An 18,754-nucleotide genomic window follows, 5' to 3' on the forward strand; every position below is an offset into this window, starting at 1 on the left:
TACTCTGTAACTCTTCTCTTCTAAATAAACTTTCAAAACCTTTCAAAGAAGAGGTTGTTAATTACCTAATCATTAGAAATGACAATCATTGGTAATAATTTGTTGTCAACCTCAATTTTTTGTCTCACCTCCCGCAAAGATGTGGTCTCTCTTATGAGAAACATGTTGATAATTCCTAGGTATTTGGTTATTTTGGCTCCCGGTATAAAGGACAGAGGGGTCATCTTGACAACAGTAACTGTTGGGCCTCCAAAACCAGCACCAAACTTGTGCCTCAGCTGACCATCGGCTAGAGGACTGGCCTTGTCCAGCGATGTTACTGGAAGAGAAGGAAGAGAGACTGGTAAGATGTAGGCAGTGGTTGACCAGTAAGCTGACAGGACGAGACAGTCTGGAGGATGGCAGAAATGGTCTCATTGGTTGGCATGAGCCGGGTGGTGGCATACAGGATGAATCTCGGCCTCGTGGAGCCAGGCACAGATGGAGATAAAAGAAACATGTTTAGATGGATGAATGACAGTCATGCAGGACATGCAAGCGCAGAAGGAAAGGATGGCAACTCGGAACAGTGACATTCCTGCAAAAAGAATCACAAATGAGCTTAGCAAAATGAAGGAAAATAAAGCTGCAAAAGAGAGGAGACCAGGAGGGGCATGAGAAGCACGTAGAGATTCGGAAACAATTGTGAGCTGGAAGAATTGATCATCAGGTTTGGGAGAGTGTGAAAATTGTACCGTAGATTGTGCTTTTTTTTTTTTGTGTTTGGTTTCTCCCCCTAAATTTTGCCTAGTTACATTGTCATGTAAGTCTTCCCGCTCTGTGCATCCTGGATTATGGTGAACATGGCAAGAAATGTTTAAGATGGACAGATTTCCCAGCAACTACCATACACCGTGTGTGCTTATAGGAACAACCTAACGGCAACTGTCTGTGCCACTTAGTTCCATGAAACACTGCCTGGCACCACACCCTGCTTACGTTCTGGATAACCTTGTAAAAATGAAGAGAAGTATGGGTTTAATTTTTTTTTGCTTAGTCTTGATCCTTATAAGCTACTAATACCTACAGAGCTTTCCTGCACTGAGAAGTGCACCCTGTTAAAATAGGGTTAATTACCTGTGGGAGGGACTACAGTCTTTCTTGAAGTGTCATACCACAATGGGAAGTCTGTATCCACCCCCTTTCCTGTCATCTGTGTGATTGACATTTGCTGCTTGCTCCTGAGACTTCACAGTGCATAGCTCCTCTCCCTCCTCCCTCCCGACAGACGATCCTGAGCACACAGGCGTACCTTCAGTAATAGCAGGAGCAATTCACTGACTGTGAAAGAGAGATCACTGAAGTGCTCTTTATACATATTCTACATTCCTATTAAAAATATAATGCACAATACAACACTGAAGATGGGGACTCCTGTTTCACTCCCCCTGCGGCACTGCAATGTATTGAACACATCTCACTGTTTATTCACAAACAGATAGACACAAGAAGTGGCCCATGTCTTCCTTTTTGAATGGGATGTGTAGAGAGCATCCAGGGATCGCTGAACATTATAATGTGCTGTTCCTTTGCCTACCACCCCCTGCCCCTCCTGATAACCTCCTTTGCTGAAAGCTGACACAGGTATTGAATGTGAGTGAAGGGGAGGAGAGGGGTGAGAGGTCTGACAACACAGGGGAAAAAAAATCAAAGCCCAGGAACTATCAGAGGAGGTGGTGGAGAGAGAGGACACAGACTGCAGCTGACTGTGCAGCCTAGAACAAAGACAGGAGAGCTGCTGGAGATGAAAACAGTGTTGATAGGTTGCTAAGGAAACGGGGACTCGTGGAAAACTTGCACGTTCTGGTTTGCTGCATGGGTGTGTGCCCATTTGCCAAGATCAGCCACATGTTAAAGAGAAGGAGTGACTGAAAGAGTGGGTGGATTGCTATAGTTGTATCCTCTCACTCTCAACTTTCAAAACAGAAAGAGGACCGTTACTGGCCATTTTCTGACACTTCAAGTGTCTGTACTTCACAACCTAAAGGACTGAGAAAAGAAATAAAGAGCATGGAAGCATGAGGGTAATATGCACTTTCTAATTTGCCTTTCCCATACTTCTCCTTTAAGGATTTATGTTTAGGCCCATTGTTGGGTTATACTATTACCTACAGAAGGACTGGACATCGGCAAACAAAAAAATGCAGGTAAAGCTCAGGATAACTACCTTCCTACTCCCAGCACGCCTCAGATTTTCGCTAGTGTCTTAGGAGGATGGACTATATTCTTCAGTTCTAACCAGGTTTTTACTAGCTTTTATTTTCTCACTTCACCATTACTTAGTGCCTCAGACAGACCATCATTTATGGTTATGGGCTCAGCGACTGGTTTCAACCTTTTTAAGAGCATTAAGGTGTATTAGATCTGTAAGTGCCCCTATGTCAACAAGCAACTGTTTCCTATATTTGCAAAACTGTCACTTGTTCTCGTCTTCTATTCAGACATTCTCCATGTTTTACTAGGTGGATATTGTGGCAACATCTGATGCCAACTTCGGGCAGAAGGTCCTTCAAGCAGATCTTTTAACTACAGGCTGCCTCTAGTTCTGTTGTTGTTGTGGGCCTGTGAGCATTTTGTTTACTGTTGCCCACCCCTCAGTTGGACTGCTTTTGGTAGTTCCGACTGTGCCTCAATGGGCGAAAAATAAAATGGTATTTTTACATTCACTGTTAAATCCCTTTCTTGGGGAACACAGGTGTGTTTACGATAATGCTGTTATTACTGCTTTCCTACAAAAATTAAGAATGCTGGGAGTGGGAGGAGGTTATCCTGGACTGTCCTACAAATTTTTTCTTTGTCATTGTCCAATCTTCCTATAGGGTGGCAGGACTCCAAGAAATGGGTTTTACGGTGAGTACAAAGAAAGGGAATTCTGATTTACTTATAAATTCCATATCTTGAAGTACTGTACAGGACACAGGCAAAGTATTGAGAGCCATTAGATTCTACTTCAAAGCCACAGCATTGATCAGACAGATGGATTCCCTATTTGCTCTGTCCTCAGCACTTCGCAAGGGAAACCCTGCTTCCAAGTCCACCATCGCTCCATGACTAAGAAATCTGATTGCTAGAGCTCACACCTTTAAGAACCCATTTCCTCCTGTGCTTTTATCATAGGCTTTGATCATAGGCTTTTACCTTCAAGTGATTGGAGACTGGAAAGCTTTCAAGGGCACACACACACTGGGCACCTCCCAAAATTCCTCTTATCTTAATCATACAGTACAGGACACAAAGTATTCATAGAAAAACAGGTCTATGCCAACAGGCCCAAAACAAGTCGAAAAGATCAAATTTCAGAGTGTTGCTGCGAAAACTGCATCTGAAAAGGACTGAACACCTAGAACTTTGAAAAAGTATGAATAGGTAGCAGCCTTACCCAGCTGGGCAACAGAGGCCTGGTGCAAAATGTCCAGTAAAACTTCCATCTCTCTGGAAGAATGGACATGTAAAAGCACAGGAGGAAATGGGTTCTTAAAGGTGTGAGCTCTAGCAATCAGATTTCTTAGTCATGGAGCGATGGTGGACTTGGAAGCAGGGTTTCCCTTGCAAAGTGCTGAGGACAGAGCAAATAGGGAATCCATCTGTCTGATCAATGCTGTGGCTTTGAAGTAGAATCTAATGGCTCTGAATACATACAGGCAATGAAGAGAGATTTCCTTTGGATGCTTTGGAGCAGGGCATAAGAATGATAGGACTATCTCCTCAATGGGTTGGAAGACTGATACCAACATGGGTAAAAAGGATAGACTTGGGCGTAAGACAAACTAGTCTTTGTAAAATTTGAGGAATAGCTCCTTACAAGAGATGGATGCGAAGTCAGGGACATGTCTGGCAGATGTGATAGCACCAAAGAAAAGGCTACTTTGCAGGAGTGGACATCTAAGAGAATACATCTGATGGGTTCAAAGGGTAGTTTCTACAGAGCAGAGAAAACCAAGATGAGACCCCAAGGAGGCACAGGGTTTGCAATGGTGGCTTAATTGGAGATACACCTTGAAGAAAAGGGAGAGCAAAGCCAGAGTTTAATGAAAAAGAATGGGCAAGGTAGTCCTTAAGGCCAAGTTCTGGTCAAAACATGATTGTAGGATGCCAGAATGGGAGGTACAGAGTAATCTCTGGGAAGGAAGTGCCTGTGTTCACACCAAGCAAAAATATTTTCCAGGTAATGATAAAAGATCTTACTGGAAGTGGCTTTTCTTGCTTCAACCACTTCAGTTCCAGAAGATTTTACCCCCTTCATGACCGGGCCATATTTTGCTATTCAGCACTACTTTAGCTGGTAATTGCAACGCTGTACCCAAACTAAATTTATATCATTTTTTTCACACAAATGGAGCTTTCTTTTGGTGGTAATTGATCACCACTGGGTTTTTGTATTGTTTGTGATATAAATTAAAAAGACAAAAAAATTTTGAAAAAAAACTATTTTTTAACTTTCTGCTATAAAACCTATTTAATAATAAAAACAAAAACAAAAAAAACAAAAACATTTTTGATATAAAAAAAAAATCCCAATAGGTGTATATTGACTGGTTTGAGTGAAAGTTATAGTGCCTACAAACTATGGTATATACAGTATCTCACAAAAGTGAGTACACCCCTCATATTTTTGCAAATATTTTATTATATCTTTTCATGTGACACCACTGAAGAAATGACACTTCGCTACTATGTAAAGTAGTGAGCGTACAGCTTGTACAACAGTGTACATTTGCTGTTCCCTCAAAATAACTCACACAGCCATTAATGTCTAAACCGCTGGCAACAAAAGTGAGTACACCCCTAAGTTTAAATATCCAAATTGGGCCCAAAGTGTCAATTTTTTTTGTGGCCACCATTATTTTCCAGCACTGCCTTAACCTTCTTGTGCATGGAGTTCACCAGAGCTTCACAGGTTGCCACTGGAGTCCTCTTCCACTCTTCCATGACGACATCACGGAGCTAGTAGATGTTAAGAGACCTTGCACTCCTTCACCTTCCGTTTGAGGATGCCCCACAGATGCTCAATAGGGTTTAGGTCTGTTGACATTCTTGGTCAGTCCATCACCTTTACCCTCAGCTTCTTTAGTAAGGCAGTGGTGGTCTTGGAGGTGTGTTTGGGGTCCTTATGTTGGAATACTTCTCTGCGGCCCAGTCTCCAAACGGAGGAAATCATGCTCTGCTTCAGTATGTCACAGTACATGTTGGCATTCATGGTTCCCTCAATGAACTGTAGCTCCCCAGTGCCGGAAGCGCTCATGCAGCCCCAGACCATGACACTCCCACCACCATGCTTGACTGTAGGTAAGACACACTTGTCTTTGTACTCCTCACTTGGTTGCCGCCACACACGCTTAATACCATCTGAACCAAATAAGTTTATCTTGGTCTCATCAGACCAGAGGACATGGTTCCAGTAATCCTTGTCCTTAGTCTGCTTGCTCAGCAAACTGTTTGCGGGCTTTCTTGTGCATTATCTTTAGAAGAGGCTTCCTTCTGGGATGACAGCCATGCAGACCAATTTGATGCAGTGTGCAGCGTATGGTCTGTGCACTGACAGGCTGACCCCCCACTCCATCAACCTCTGCAGCAATGCTGGCAGCACACATACATCTATTTCCAAAAGAAAACCTCTGGATATGACGCTGAGCACGTGCACTCAACTTCTTTGGTCGACCGTGGCGAGGCCTGTTCTGAGTGGAACCTGTCCTGTTAAGGCACTACATGGGGTCTTGGCAAAGATAGCCTAGGCCAGTGATGGCAAACTTTGCACAACAGATGTTTTGGAACTGCATTTCCCATGATGCACATGCACTCTGCAGTGTAGTTGAGCATCATGGTAAATGTAGTTCCAAAACATCTGGGGTGCCAAGGTTTGCCATTACTGGCCTAGACCATCTTTATGTAGAGCAACATTTCTTTTTTGAGAGTTCTTTGCCATAAGGTGCCATGTTGAACTTCCAGTGACCAGTATGAGAGAGAGCAATAACACCAAATTTAACACACCTGCTCCCAATTCACACCTGAGACCTTGTAACACTAATGAGTGACATGACAGCAGGGAGCAAAAATGGCTAATTAGGCCCAATTTGGACATTTTCACTTAGGGGTGTACTTTTTTGCCAGCGGTTTAGACATTAATGGCTGTGTGGTGAGCTATTTTGAGAGGACAGCAAATTTACACCGTTATACAAGCTGTACACTCACTACTTTGCTACAATGTAAAGTGTAATTTATTCAGTGTTGTCACATGAAAAAATATAATAAAATATTTACAAAAATGTGAGGGGTTTACTTTTGTGAGATTAATTGTAATTTTTATTTTTTTATATTACTAATGGCGGTGATCAGCTATTAATAATGATACAGCGATAGTGCAGCGGGCAATCTGACCCTGACATCACTAGTGATATTAATACAGTGATAATACTATACACTGTCACTGTACTAATGACACTGGCTGGGAAGGGGTTAACAGTGTGCCTAACCATGTGTAATGTGTGCAAAGTGCGCTGCTTTTTACTAAAGATCTCTGTTTCTCATCCCTGCTGTGCTCCTACTGTACGGGGCTCTGTATTGTTTGCCAACACAGAGCTCTGGGCTGTGACTGCACACAGCCAAACAGCGGGTCCCAGCTATAAATCATTGGCTAGGACTTGCTGACATGCGGGTGCCCTATACCCGGAAGTAGGCAGCAACGTATGGGTGTGTCGCTTTGCGTACCACGGCAGCTAATCCACAGTACATTGCAGGCAGGTGGGAAGCGGTTAAGCAAGGTAGGATTAACCACTTCAGCCCCGGAAGATTTTACCCCCTTCCTGACCAGAGCACTTTTTACAATTGGGAACTGCATTGCTTTAACTGACAATTGCGCGGTCATGCAATGCTGTACCCAAACGAAATTTGTGTCCTTTTTTTTCCCCACAAATACAGCTTTCTTTTGGTGGTATTTGAAACAACTCTTTAATTTTTGCTATAATAAACATTCCCCAATTTTTTTCTAAAAAACAAAAAAATTCTTCATCAGTTTAGGCTAATATATATTCTTCTACATATTTTTGGTGTAAAAAAAAAAAAAAAAAAAAAAAAAAAAAAAAAAAAAAAATCGCAATAAGCGTATATTAATTGGTTTGCAGGCAATATATAGCGTATACAAACTAAGGGAAAGATTTATGGCATTTTTATTATTTTTATTATTATTATTATTATTTTTTTAACTAGTAATGGCGGTGATCTGCGACTTTTAGCGGTACTGTGATATTGCGATGGACAGATCGGACACTTTTTTGGGACCACTGACATTTATACTGCGATCAGAGCTAAAGAAAATGCACCAATTACTGTGTAAATGTCACTGGTAGTGAAGGGGTTAACACTAGGGGGCGATCAAGGGGTTGTGTGTTCCCTCAGCGTGTTCTAACTGTATGGAGATAGGATTGACTAGGAGAGGAGACATATCGTTGTCCCTACTTAGTAGGAACAACTGATATGGACACACACAAATCCCTGCGCTGGCGCTCGGCCACATGCATCGGGTCCCCGCCATGCAGCAGGCGCTGCCGCCCTCTGGTGGCCTCTAAAGAGAAAGACATACCCATACGGGTTTTCGCCCAGGGGAGCCATTCTGCTGCAGTAAATCTGCGTGAGCGGTCGGGAACCGGTTAACAGACGCAGAGAGCCATGTCTATTTTAAGGCCTGGGCTTCAACAGCCATACCATGAAAGCCACAGAATGAGAACGATGGAATGTAGGGACCTGAGAAAGACGACTTGCATGGCTAGACAGGTGCATGGGTAGGTCAAGAAAAGGAGCATGTTTGTTCCAAATCAACAAGATGTTGTATTGGAGAGGTCTTGAATAAATCTGGGCAAGGGTAGGGTCCTGAAGGAGGCTACATGAGACACCCAAAACTCTAATGGAGAATCTCATTGTGGGATGTCTCTTTGACCTTGATTCTTGAGCATGACTCTGGAGATCATTTTCTTTTGTGGAAAGCAAACCATTACCTGGCATACTTGGGCCTAGTTCTCAACACATCCCAAACAAAGGTTTGCCTTCCACAAAAGAAAAATCACAGATCATCCAGATAATATTCTCCGAAAGGACTCATCTCTCTTCCAGCTATTGGCTAACGTCCATGGGACAATTCAGATGCTCCAGGCTTTCAGTTAGGTGATCAGTTTGAAAAAAATCTGCTTTCCAGTCTTCTCTTTGCCTGGCATGCTTGGGCCTAGTGCAGGACACATCACAAAAAAAGTAGACTGGAGAGCAGATTGCCTGCCATAAAGCGCTGATGAGGTTGACAAATAAAATGCAGATAGACATCTTGAATGTTGTCTTCAGATGACAAATGTTCCCCTTGTCTCAGAGGGGCAATTACCTACTTTGACAATTTCATGTAAAATTTTGGAAATTAAGCACTGTACTGGTGGTGTACTTGATTCGTGTAATAGATACAGCGGGCGCGCGCGCCGATGCGCGAGGCCGGCCACTCGCGATCGCTCCACAGAGGAGCAGAACGGGGATCTGTCAATGTAAACAAACAGATCCTCGTTCTGTCAGGGGAGTACAGAAAGCTCTGTTCCTAGTGATCAGGAACAGCGATCTCTCTCTACTCCCTGTTAGTCCACTCCCCCACAGTTAGCCTGCTAGCAAAAAAGCTAGAGTCGGATGCAGAGTCCAGTGTTAGAATCTACTCTTGCTTCAGTGCAAGGGGCGCATCATCACTCCGAGATTGTGTTGCCTTTGGCAGAGTGAAAATTTCCTTGAAGTTTTGCAATGGCTCCCACTTGCTTGAATATGTGTGAGAGTATTTCCCAGTGGTGTACTTATGGAGTAGGTTTCATAATATTGGGTGTGTCCAGAAGGCGAACACAGCAATCCTGGTGTAGCTTTCCCAACAGTGAATCCTTGTGGTGAAAGGACCAGAGAAGGTGCCTGAGTACCATATAAGGGCACTAGATGGTACCCACCCCCAGGCCTGCTGTACTTACCTCTTGTGATCCTGAGCTGCCAGGAGTCGTGCAAGCTGCTCCATTGGTCCAGGGATTTAAAATGCCTGCCACTTTCTATCCTCTCCGTACTGTGCTGACTAGACATGTTCTGATTGGTCAGCGCCGTCCATGTGACATTGCTGACCAATTAGACTCTGTCTGGTTTGTACTGGCAGCACAGCAGGTAAAGAAGAGAAAGCAGCGGGGATTTCAAATCCCCGGACTGGTGGAGCAGCTTGCGGGAGGTAAGTACAGTAAGACCGGGAAGAGGGGGTTTTCTGTAAAAGGTGAACTAACACTTTAACCTATTGGTGCTGGCTACACGCATGCAGCCACTCGGCGGGTAGGACTCCCTGTTAAAACAACTTACTGTGCTGAGAGCTGTTCAGTGCTTCAAACAAATATTTATACTGTATACACACCAGTCACTCATAACTTTAGGACTCACTCACCTAATACTGAGTAGATTTCCCTTGTGCCGCCAAAACAGCCCAGACCTGTCGAATGTATGGATGCCACTAGACCTCTGAAGGTATTCTGTGGTATCTGACACCAAACCGTCAGTAGCAGATCCCTAAAGTCCTGTAAGTTGCAAGGTGGAACCTCCATGGATTAGGCTGGTTTTTCCAGCACATCCCACAGATGCTTAATTGGACTGAGATCTGGAGAATTTGGAGGCCAAGGCAACACGTTAAACTCGTCATTGTGCTCTCAAACCATTCTTGGTTATAGAGGCCACTGCCATCAGTAAATACTTTTTCCATAAAGTGGTTTACTTGGTCAGTAATAATGTTTAGGTAGAGGGTATGTGTCAAGTAACATTCACATGAATGGCAGGACCACGTTTTCCCAGAAGATCATTGCCTGAAGCATTGCACTGCCTCCTCTGGCTTGCTATTTTCCCATAATGCATCCTGGTGCCATCTCTTCTGCAGGTAAGCAACACACACACCCAGCCATCCACATAATGTAAAATAAAATGTCATTCATCAAACTGGGCCAACTTCCTCCATTGCTCTGTGGTCCAGTTCTGATGCTCACATGTCCCTTACAGACACTTTTGGCTGTTGCCATGGGTTAGCATGGGCACCCTGACCGATCTGCAGCTACACAGCACCATACACTAACTGCAATGCCCATTTTTCCTTTTTCAACACTTCACCTTCAGGGACAAAATGTTTACTTGCTGCCTAAAATATTCTATCAACTTTCAGATGCCAATGTAACGAGATTATCAATGTTATTCACCTAAAGTGGAACTATACCCACCTTTGGGCGGCCAGCTTCTGGATCTCGATCACCAGCCGCTTTCATTGACCGGGCCGAGATGATGTCAGAGTTGAGTTCACTCAGCCTTGCTGAATTTGTGCATTAAGCTGAGTGTGCGCAGCACACTGTACACTGCACAGGGTTGAAAATTAAAGATTTATGTTTAGGCCCAGATATTTAATGGGGTAGATACCCCTATCCGAAACGCACAGCACAGCACTGGGTTTACGTTTGGTCATAAAATTCAGACTGTGGTGTGCAGACTGTAGTGTCCTACAAAGTATTCTCTGCACAAAGCTGCAGAGACAGAAGAGAAGAGATGTCACTTGACTTTTTTCCCCAGTCTACTGAGTGACACAGGAAGTCATATACTGTCGGGTTAAACTGCTGCCTACGGGAGAAATGGTCATTGACAAACCAAAAAACAGTAGGCCAGTTTAGGATAACCCCTCCTACTCCCAGCATGCCTCAGTTATTTGCTAGTGTCCTTGGAAAATGGACCCATATTCTGCTGCCCTAACCAGGACTTTAATTTTTTTTTCTCGCTCCACCTAGTTTTAGACCATCATATCAGGTAATGTCTCAAGAACCTTTTCCTTCTTTCTGCTGGACTACATTGGCTCCATACAAAGTAAAGTATAACTAAAATGCAAAACTTTTTTTTCCATTTTGGAGAGAGTGGCAGAGGGATTAGAACCCCTGCCAGTTTAAATTGCTGTCCGTGCCCCAGTTAAGGAGATTCCCCCTCTCTAGATTTGTTCCTGTTTACCATTATCACTGAAAGTGAAAATAAAAGAAAATCCCAACTTTTGGGTTGTCCCTAAAAAAGTAATAGAGGGGATATCTTCCATTGGGGAAACTAGTTCTGGTGACCTGGGGGTTCACAAGGAAATCCCTTACTTTACAGGCATTTCCTCTCACTTTCTGTTTGGCTATGGGAAGGAAGTGAAGAGAAATCTCTGCAATGGGACAAAGATGGTGAAAAAAAAAAAAAAAATCTGACAGGGGTTATAACCATATCTTCCTCTATCCAAAATGAAAAAAATAAAAAAAAATGTGCCTATAGTTCTACCTTAAAGTACATCTTTGTAATACATGCACATTTCCATGTGTTTTACCCCTTTACAACTGCTGCAAGTACAGAAAAATACCTGTTGATCTGCCAGATATTCAGTGAGCTCCTAACTTCCTGTTGCAGTTAACAATATTGTGTGCCTGTTGCACTGAATTCCCAAGCAGTGTTGTCAACCCTGCCTAACTACAGAACACCTTTCCCTCTCCATAAGGACCCATTCACACCACTGCATCGTTAAAGTGGTTTGGTTCCTAAAGGGAAACAAAAAAAGCTTCTGTTCCTTAAAGGCATGATCTATAGCATAGTGCTTGTGCCATGTAATTTGTCCCTTTCTATGCTGTAAAACACCTGGTTGATCCTGCCTGTTCCTGTGTCGCCCGGAGTGTGCTGACAATGGTAATCATGGCTGCTAATCCATGATAACGTGGTCAGTTTATGTGCCTCCGTCATCCCGCTCTATGCTCTGAGTCTCTCCCCCTCCCTTCCTGTCAATTCCGAAGCTTGTGTGTGAGAGCCGATCGCCTTCCCACCCTCCCCTCCTACTGCTCTTCCCTGTGGCTTGAAAATAACATTTATAAATAACTGCCATCCCCCTGTGTGTCCTTTTTTTAAAAATCTAATCCTAAATACCTTCTCTCACGGTGCTGTGTGGTCTTGTGATCTTCCTTTGCCGGCCGGCTGATCTCAGAGGGGTATTTCAGCCCCACCCTCTGCATTTCTTAGATCGGGGAAGGAGAGTGGAGGAGGAAACTTGACAGCACAGAGGTGCTGTGAGAGAAGGTAGTTAGGCGTAGGATTTAAAAAAAAAAAAAAAAACACACGGTACTTTAGACCTTGATAAAACAGAGGGTATGGCAGTTATTTATTATCTATTATTATTCATTTATTAGTTATTTATTATCCTGACTTTACAACCACTTTAAGTGTGTTGGTGCACTGCAGTTTCATTAAATGGCACCCCAATACACATGAATTGCATGGCATCATACCAAACTGCCATGCATTGCAGTAGGCTGCGATTCGAAATATTCTGCAGGTAGGATTTTAGGTTTGATGTGGTGTGTGAATAAGCCTATAAGAAGCATATTACACATTTCATGTGGAAATGGCTTAATTATAGAGAATAAGCCCTTTTCTGGGAGAAAACCATAATAGGGGGTTCTGAGCATGCCTTCTGTGTAACTGTGCTAAATAATAAAGTTACAAGACTGCTCATTGAGAGCAGTGGTTTCTCCTGCCTTTTGCAAAACTTCTTCTATATATTCGCTTTTAGGTGAACAGACAATTTTAAGAGTAACTGGTGTAAAAAAAAAAAAGTTCTTCTAACCTGTTAAAATCCTGGCCACTTCACAAAACTGTATGCTTTTGGATGTAATTAGCAATTATTACACATAAATCAGGGTGTAATTTAGTTGTTGCTGGGATGAAAACTCACATCCCGATATCTACATACAATAAGTTTCACACTCTGTGGGATTGATCTGGGTAAACAGTCCCCCCCCCCCCCCCCCCCCCATCACCGCGGCGTGTCACATGTTGGCCTGGGACAATCAGGACAATGAAGAAACACACAGCTGCCTACTTGTTTTAATTGATCCGCGTCTTATGGTCTGAGCCCTCATTTTTATGTGCTCTATCCAGCTGCTGCATCTGTCTGCAAAGGAACTGTAATCAGCGGCAGTGACTGGAAACACACAGACAGAGAAGACAGGAACAAAGAAAAAAAACATGGATGACGTCTCTTGCTCATCACAATGTGTCCTGATGAAGCAAATTATTGGCTTCTTGGAAAGAAAAGAAATTGCAGTAAACAATAGGAGGGAGATGTGGAGGTCTTACCTCGCTGGATGGCGTTGGCTTGGGAACCTGCTCGCTCCTGGAGATCTGTAAAAAGATCAAAGAAACATTGTTAAAGAGGTGGTATGCAGAGAACCAGTCCCCAATTAAAATATATAGCTACTTAATTCTAGGAGGGAATATGCCTCTTAAACAACTGTCGCCGGAAAACAGGTGTCCCCATTGGAAGATTTCCCCTCACCTCCTTTTTCAGTGACAACTGCAATATTTCAGTTTTCCCATTATTTCTTTAAAGCTCAAAGCGGAGTTCCACCCAAAAATGGACCTTCCGCTTTAAGTGAAGGTGACCCCCTGACATGCCCCATTTGGCATGTCATTTTATGTATGTAATACTATATCATTCTACATTGCCCCGTAGTCTCTCTGCCCATACCAGTTTTATAACCATGCATTCATGCATTTACTATATTCCATATCTCAGTTAGTTTGTTCATACCAAGATACTCTTATAAGCTTAATTCACTTACTTACATCTTTATGTATATATAAATTAAAGCTTAGAACCCTATACAATAAGCTCATTTTGCATTTATGATGCCCTCTGATATATATGCATCCTTGCAGACATTTTCCAGACACAATTTTAAGGGGCTAAGTGGAGACCGCAGTGAGAAATACCCCTATCCAGACCGTGCTGATCCTCCGGATGTTCCCCTATTGTGGCCTTTGTTTTGTTCCGCCTCCTCAGCTCCCGAGCTGGATGCATCACACTGCTGCCATCTTGATATCCAGCGTTTGGCGATTTATCTCAGACTTCGGTAAATATGAGGTCTCTGCATCAGGCCTCTCTTGCCAATCATTCCATCTGCCCCCATTTACCAACCACATACATTTATTGATCTTATCACTTACATTGCAGATACAACATTCATGCATCCGCCCCTGAAGAAGCGAGCAGGGTCTCGCGAAATGCATAGGGCTTTATTAATGCTTGTTTTATGCCGGTACATGCTGGGTATTATTGATGTCTGCATTATGTTCACATACTTCCTTGTCCACATGTATGTACATTTTATCATCTTATTTTGTATGTGTATTTACTGACCCAGCAACTTTCAAGTTTTATTGTTGCTCATTGATGTATAACATTTGTAATAAATCTTTGTATATTTACGTTCATCTGTGTTGTGTACATTGGCTATTATGCCTGGTAACTCACAATCACTGTTGTTACCGCTCCGTTACATAACATTTTGAAATGAATAAATTGATTTTGTCTCAGTGTTCGCTGTGGACATTGGCTAAACCTCTCTCACCTCATCTAAAGTCCCAGGGCTATTTTTCTTGTTTTTTTGTGCACTATTAGGGATGGAGGTGTCAGAGGGGTCACACCAGACCTTAATCTTCCTTTTTTTTGTCATTTTTTTGGGGGGGAGCTGATACCCTCTTTTTAGGGGCATCCAGCTCACACTTCCTCCTCTGGCACCGCGGAGCCGGAAGGAAGTTCACCTTGCCCTCTGTGCAACCTTCTGGGACACGTGACAGGTCCCAGAAGATTTTAAGAAGAATAGTGCAGCGCTAAAAGGTATATGATAATGTCCCAATATAAAAGTATATATCGCCAAAGTCCTCTCCATTAGGAGGAAGTAGCAACCCTCCAATGAGCGAGATCCATTATGGAAGAAACCTCAGAAGGAAGATAAGAGCACCTTTTATACAATAACATTTTCTTGGTGATGGAGTTTGCGCAATGAGCGTTCTCTTTTTTGCTTCCTGATTCCTGAGGTGCATACGCCCACTGGAGTACACTTGGTTCATAGTCCTGCTGCAAAGAGGAGATCTTAAGCCTTTTTATTAGTCCAGAGGGGAATGAAAATGTTTGTGCTACTCTACTAGAGGATCGGTGGTTTACTCCAGGAAGTTTGCCTTTTGCTATCTGTTTGCAACACATGTGTATAACCCATACACTGATGGTAAGGGTCAGTTTGTTTGGGTGTTGGAGATGGTGCTCTTATCTTCCTTCTGAGGTTTCTTCCATAATGGATCTCGCTCATTGGAGGGTTGCTACTTCCTCCTAATGGAGAGGACTTTGGCGATATATACTTTTATATTGGGACATTATATACCTTTTAGCGCTGCACTATTCTTCTTAATATCTCTATAATTGTATCCAACAATTTTTGTGCCAGCAGCTTTCTTTCTATGCTATATTAAGCGCAACAGATTTTGTTTTTTTAGGTCCCAGAAGATTGCCCGGCCAATCACAGCGCGGCTCGCGCATGCGCAGTGCGTGCCCGGCTGTGAAGCAACAGCTGGGAGCCCTCAGTCACAATGCCGGCACCGAGGAGAGGAGGAGGGGGGAGAGGAGCGGGGCTTGAACCCAATTCATGAAATTTGAACCCAAGTCATGAAATTTGAGCTGGGCACATACAGTATATCTGTAGTGTTTTGTTCTCTCTCTTCAAAGCACTATGACCCATTTTCATTCTTTTACCAATGTGGAGGGGGGTGTGTGCCTTTCCTCGAATCAGCTGCTCCCTGTGTAATCCAAGCCTTCACTAAAGGTACTTTCATACTGGGGCGGTGCCGGCATTAGCGGTAAAGCACCGTTAGTTTTAGCGACGCTTTATTGCGGTTATAGCTGTGCTTTTCGGCCGCTAGCGGGGTGCTTTTAACCCCCGCTAGCAGCCAAAAAAAGGGTTAAAAGTGCCCGTGATGCGGCGCTGCAGAATCGCTTTGCAGGCGCTTCGGCAGAGCTGCTCATTTGTTTCAATGGGCAGGGCGTTTTGGAGGCAGTGTATACACTACTCCCGCACCGCCCCAAAGATGCTGTCTGCATGACTTTTTCCCGTCCTGCAAGCACATCACCCCAGTGTGAAAGCACTCCAGCTTTCACAGTGGGGAGGCATGAAAGGCGCTTTTCAGGTGCTATTTTTAGTGCTAAAATGCCTGAAAAGCACCCCAGTGTGAAAGGGGTCTAACAGTGCAGGGTGAGGAAGTGAAAATTCTTACCCGATATAGGAATTCTAAAGAATATAGCAAGATGGAGAGAGAAGATATACATGTAAAACTTATGTAGGGAGATTTAGCTCTGTGTATCTGAGGCTGTTCACTTCACTGGGTATATGTGAGGGTTTACATCCACTTTAAGTTTAATTCGCTTATATTTTGCCTTCCCTAGTGCCACCTGACCCCTTTATCTACATGCTAATTACAGGTTTTAATAAAACTTTTCCATTTTCGTAACATACTTTATTATAGACTCAGTGATGTCACCACTGGGCCTTTGATATGTAATACAGGCAGATCATGGCTGGTGGGAGGGTCTGGCTGGGAGCTGTAAATAGCTTTCTGAAAACATCAGCACTCAGTACTCCTCTCAAGAACCCTAAGGTAAGCAGTGGGCTAGCTCTAAGTTATGATGAGTTATGCATCTATCAAAATGCCTTGATAGGTGAATGGCAATCTGGAAGAGTAAACATACCAAAGCAGGCTGAATTTGCTGCCCTAGGTAACTCCCACATGTTATTGTGAGCCTCCACGATTAAAAAACTGAAATCCAATGAATGACAGGGACAGACCAAGGGCAGTCAGGCTAGGGAGGAAAGGGCTAGATGATGCTGCATGTTCCAGATCAAGGCTATGGGTCAGGCTTGATCTGCAGCAGGTTCATTGCAGCAAGCTAAACTTGTGCAGCGAGATCAGAGTAAGTATGTTCAGTACAGGAGAGAAGCATGTACAACCATGCAAGAACGAAGGGAAGGCTGGCTTGATTGGTGAATGTCAGTCTGGAGGAGTGGGCATTTCTAGGCAGACTGCAATTGATGCTGAGCTGAAAATGACAGACATAATAGATCACAAATCTGCCAGTTATTCCCTGGGATTAATAAGGTAGGAGGGCTTCCAGGTCAGTGAGCAGAAGCACTAAGGGCCCTTTCACACTGGGGCGTTTTGCAGGCGCTATTTCGCTAATAATAGCGCCTGCAAACTGACCCGAAAGTGCCGCTGCTTTGATTCCAGTGTGAAAGCACCGAGGGCTTTCATACTGGAGCGGTGCACTAGCAGGACGGGAAAAAAAGTCCTGCCAGCAGCATCTTCGGAGCGGTGAAGGAGCGGAGTGTATATCGCTCCAGGCCTATTGAAATCAATGGGACGGCGCGGATATACCCCTCTGCAGAGGCGCTTTGTGGTGGTTTTTACCCCTTTCCCGGCCGCTAGCGGGGGGTAAAACCACCCCCGCTAGCGGCCGAATACCGACGGTAAATCGCCGCGTACAATGGCGGCACTTTACCGCCGACGCCGCCCCCGCCTTAGTGTGAAAGGGCCCTAAAGCAGGATATACACGTAATGAAATTCAGCCGGTTCAGCAAGAACTGGCCAAATTTTGGGGAGTGTGTATCCATCTCTGTTCAACAGAAGCTGGTCATTAGATTGCCTTCTGTGAAGCGGTCCTACAGGAAAACCAGCATTCGATCAGCACATGCAGCCAATGGCTGCAGCACTGATCCGTGTATTCTGATATAGCAAAGTGGGGGAGATTCCTGCATCTACTTTGCTTGTGTGGATGCAGGAATGTCTTTTTTTTTTGCCCAACCCACTGGAAGCCTATTCAGCACAGACACACACTGTAAACGCTCACCTTTGGACGGGGAGAAGGGCTGCAATCCAGGGGAATCAGATGATAACTCTAGAGAAAACTGCAGCTGCTCGTCAGTATCTGTGGAAACTAAAGGAAGAAAAAGGTCAGGAGAGAAAAGATTTATTAGTTTAAAGGGGTTGTAAAGGCAGAAGGTTTTTTTATTATATTTAATGCATTCTATGCATTAAGATAAAAAGCCTTCTTTGTGCAGCAGCCCCCCTAACACTTACCTGAGGCCCCTCTCTGTCCAGCGATGTCCACAAGTGTCTCAGCCGTCCGAGATTCTACCTCCTAATTGGCTGAGACACTGCAGTGGCACCATTGGCTTTTGCTGCTGTCAAAGTCAGCTAGCCAATCAGGGGAGAGAGGAGGCGGGGGTAAGGTCAGAGCTCCATGTCTGAATGGACACAGGGAGCGGTTACTCAACTCGGGTGCCCCCATAGCAAGCTGCTTGCTGTGGGGCCACTGAACAGAAGGGAGGGGCCAGAAGCACAGAAGAGGGACCTGAGAAGAGGAGGATAGGGGCTGTTCTGCGCAAATCCATCTCAACAGAGCAGGTAAGTATAACATGTTTTTTATTTTTATAAGAAAGAAAAAAAGACTTTACAATCACTTTAATGTTATGTTTTTGTATATTTATACATTCGTACTTAGTTTATTGATTGTAATAGAATGTTTATTTTATGGTGTATATAGAAAGGACTTTGTGCTATCTGGTCAATGTGAAGTCAAAACGAGAAAATTCCTGTACTGCAGCTCACCAGTAAATTGCTACAATAGCTCTCTATAGGTATATTAAACAAACATTTACAGTGCAGCGCTCACATACCTAAAAATAAATTAATATCAATATCCCAACCATGTATAATATTATGATTTCCAAAATCATAATAAAGACCATAAGTGTAAAGTGATTGCAAAAATCCTATTCTTAAATATATTTTAACCACTTCCCATCCA

General features: G+C 43.6%; 1 protein-coding gene across 14 annotated transcripts in view; it reads right to left on the minus strand.

The window, feature by feature from the left end:
- The window catches only part of C2CD5 (C2 calcium dependent domain containing 5), a 224,947-nt gene that overhangs the window by 22,914 nt on the left and 183,279 nt on the right, over nucleotides 1-18,754 (minus strand). For 11 of the 14 annotated variants that reach the window (XM_073621440.1, XM_073621448.1, XM_073621446.1 and 8 more), the window contains 4 exons: nucleotides 17,795-17,881; nucleotides 13,198-13,242; nucleotides 12,941-13,042; nucleotides 129-319 (listed from right to left, as the gene is read on the minus strand). In XM_073621440.1, the coding sequence (XP_073477541.1) occupies nucleotides 129-319; nucleotides 12,941-13,042; nucleotides 13,198-13,242; nucleotides 17,795-17,881 (425 nt within the window). The remainder of the gene's footprint in view (nucleotides 1-128; nucleotides 320-12,940; nucleotides 13,043-13,197; nucleotides 13,243-17,794; nucleotides 17,882-18,754) is intronic. The other 3 variants (XM_073621450.1, XM_073621442.1, XM_073621438.1) reach the window with 2 other exon arrangements.

This window comes from Aquarana catesbeiana, linkage group LG03, assembly GCF_042186555.1.
Source record: "Aquarana catesbeiana isolate 2022-GZ linkage group LG03, ASM4218655v1, whole genome shotgun sequence".
NCBI lineage: Eukaryota > Metazoa > Chordata > Amphibia > Anura > Ranidae > Aquarana > Aquarana catesbeiana.